Source organism: Mycetomoellerius zeteki, unplaced genomic scaffold (assembly GCF_001594055.1).
Source record: "Mycetomoellerius zeteki isolate Tzet28-1 unplaced genomic scaffold, Tzet1.0 scaffold79, whole genome shotgun sequence".
NCBI lineage: Eukaryota > Metazoa > Arthropoda > Insecta > Hymenoptera > Formicidae > Mycetomoellerius > Mycetomoellerius zeteki.
In genome coordinates this window covers 1288677-1291521 of record NW_017257819.1, presented here as the reverse complement: position 1 = coordinate 1291521, position 2845 = coordinate 1288677, and the positions used below count along the sequence as shown (strand labels likewise).

The window sequence follows — 2845 nt, the reverse complement described above, 5'->3', positions numbered from 1 at the left end:
CGACGCTCTGAGCGTCTGCACAGATCCTTGTAAGTGCATGTATGACCATCCATTTATGCTCAAAAGAACTGCTAGAAGTCTCGAGGATGTTCATAAAGATCTCCTTAAAAAATACCTCGATCTGCATCTTCAGGTGCATCTTGAAACGTGCAAGCAGCGCCAAGAACAATGCCAACGATAGTTCAAACACCTCTGGCACTGAAGACACACCATTCTTTGACAGTGCTACGCACAAATACTGCTTAATGGCGATAACAAACATCTCGTTGGAACGCAATACTGGACCAGCATTCTGCAGGATCCCCAGAAGCAACTGAAGCGACAAGATCTTGGAACGGAGTTCATGTGATTTTGGATCAGGCGTGCCGTCCGGCAGAGGTTTCATAGAGAGTTTACAGAGAGCACGAAATACCAGAAACGCATCCTTTTGCAGCACATGAGTGAATTTGGCAGTTACCATGTTGTCATTTTCAGCGGCTGCCTCGTCACCATTGTCTTCAGGACTACCATTTTCCAGACTGACTTCCTCTTCCAATGGCACCACGGATTTTACTACATCATCAAGGATACCTCTGACAATTATTTGGGGATCAACAGAATCATTACCAGGAACATTCTCTGCACTTAACTCAGTTTCAGTTTCGCCATTCACTATGACAGGAACCTCCTGCTGATGCTCCCCATCGATTCTTATATTATCTTCCTCTGCCTGAGTCTCCATTCGTGCAAAGATCACATTGATCATCTGTGTTAGGGTTGCACGTGCTGTTGTCTGATTCACCAGGTTACGTGATGCCAAATAAACATTGTAAACCGTACGAATTGTCAACAGCACTGTACCCTCATGCACCTCCACATGTTGGCTTGTCATCACAGTCAGCAGAGCTTTAATAATCTGCAGCTGTACACCTTCGTCAGTCTGTGGACCAGTAAAGCAGCCACAAATTGTCTCAACAATGCGTACAATTAGCAGCTTATTAGGCTCTGTCGAGTCAGGTACATTGCCAGTGAGATGGCCATATGCTATTAACTTCTGCAGACAGTCCAGTGCTGTCACCACGATACGTGGTGATTTGCTCTGGCATGCTAACTCAAACGGCAGGAAGTATTTCTCGGCTGTAATGACATTTGAGTCACTCTTAGGTTGTGGAAGGGCATTTGAGGTTACCTCTTCACCCTGTACAGCTGGTACGTCTTTGATCTCATTGCGGAGATCCTCTACAAGATACAAATAAGGAAGCAATAAATTTAATCAGTAGTATCGCTTATAACTACAAGTTGCATTTATTATGTGAAGTTTTTCCTTACCAAGCGCAGACTCACAGGACTTCCTGAGCTGCGAGAGGTGTGATCTTTTGACATCTCGATCAGCCAATATCTTTTCTAAAGCTCGGACGATAAACATCTCTCTGGTCTTGGAGTTATTTTGCATCATCACCCCACTCCCCACGCGTCAGCTCGAGATCCACGCTCGTTCAATGCTTGTCCCTCAATGTATCAACATTGGAGCAAGCTAGCGAATGACAATATATGTGACTAGGTTGCACTGCTGGCTGCTGACCAACATCTTTTGCCACCTTCTCTACTACTATGCAATCCTTTCTTGCGAATATGAGAACATTACACAGGCATCTGGTGAGCCAAGTAGTACAAAGCCGAGGAAAAACTACATAGTATAAGATCACTTACCTAAGTGACAGGAACATCAATTTCTTTTCCTGAACAGCTCCTTAAAAACAGTACCGCGAATCGCGGCCTTCTCGAGAATTTGAAAATATTACGTGGCTTATGACATCGCCCATCAGCACTTCTCAAACGAGATTCAATAAATGCAAATAACCATGGTCGGAGAAATTGACGGGTTAAAATTTAAGCATAGGTTATGTAGCTACGTAAAACGACATAGAATGGTACCAGTGTCGTTAGACTTAAGGTGCAATTTCATGCAGCGAAAGAAAGCTGGCTTTTTACCATGAGATCTGTTCGCGTTACTTGAAATCCCTAAAAATTTTTTAACTTAAAATGAGATAGATATATATTTGGACGTTGAAAGAAAAGAAAACGAAGATACTGAGTGCAAAAAGTGCATGCAACGCGAACGGACCTATGGTGAAATAAAGAAGAGGTGTGCTGTTGCGCAAGAAGATGATTAACCAATAAGGATGGTGGAACAATTGACCGGCTATATTAATATATCAGCCAATCAGCATTTTTTCTGAGATATTCAAAATGTGGTATAATTTAAATAAGGAAATGACAATTAATGGGCGAGTTCAAGACGGCAAAGCGGCTATGCATGCTTACCGAGCGATTGAATAGGATTGGTTGGATCTATAAGTAACAACCAATTATGTTTATTTGTATTATATTCAGCGTTATTCCGAATAGCGCTGATTGGTTGCTTCAAAGACCCTTAGAGTGAAATCACACGGTGCGGAAAAAGACTGCGGAATAGAGAATGCGTCATTGAAGCAACCAATCAGCGCTATTTCGAATAGCGCTAAATAGCGTTGATTGGTTGCTTCGATGACGCATTCTCTATTCCGCAATCTTTTTCCGCACAGTGTGATTTTACCCTTAGCTTCCAGCTGCCGTGCGCGCGCGGGCTTCGTAGTTCCGAGAACTCCACTCTCAAACTCTACTAGTTCATGGCTAGATCGCGGCCTTAAGGGTGAAATCATACGGTGAGGAAAAAGATTGCGGAATAGAGAATGCGTCATTGAAGCAACCAATCAACGCTATTCGGAATAGCGCTGATTGGTTGCTTGACACTTGCTTCAATAACGCATTCTCTATTCCGCAGTCTTTTTCCGCACCGTGTTGCTGGATTCACACTGCATCCGAG

The 2845-nt window shown here is 43.3% G+C and overlaps 1 protein-coding gene across 1 annotated transcript in view; it reads right to left on the bottom strand.

Moving 5' to 3' along the window:
• The window catches only part of Sec71 (ADP ribosylation factor guanine nucleotide exchange factor Sec71), an 8571-nt gene extending 7136 nt beyond the window's left edge, over positions 1-1435 (bottom strand). Inside the window, 3 exon segments of the mRNA XM_018459119.1 lie at position 1; positions 4-1218; positions 1309-1435. The exon segment at position 1 is cut by the window's left edge and continues 121 nt beyond it. Of these exon segments, the coding sequence (XP_018314621.1) occupies position 1; positions 4-1218; positions 1309-1435 (1343 nt within the window).
• Between the last annotated feature and the right edge of the window lie 1410 nt (positions 1436-2845).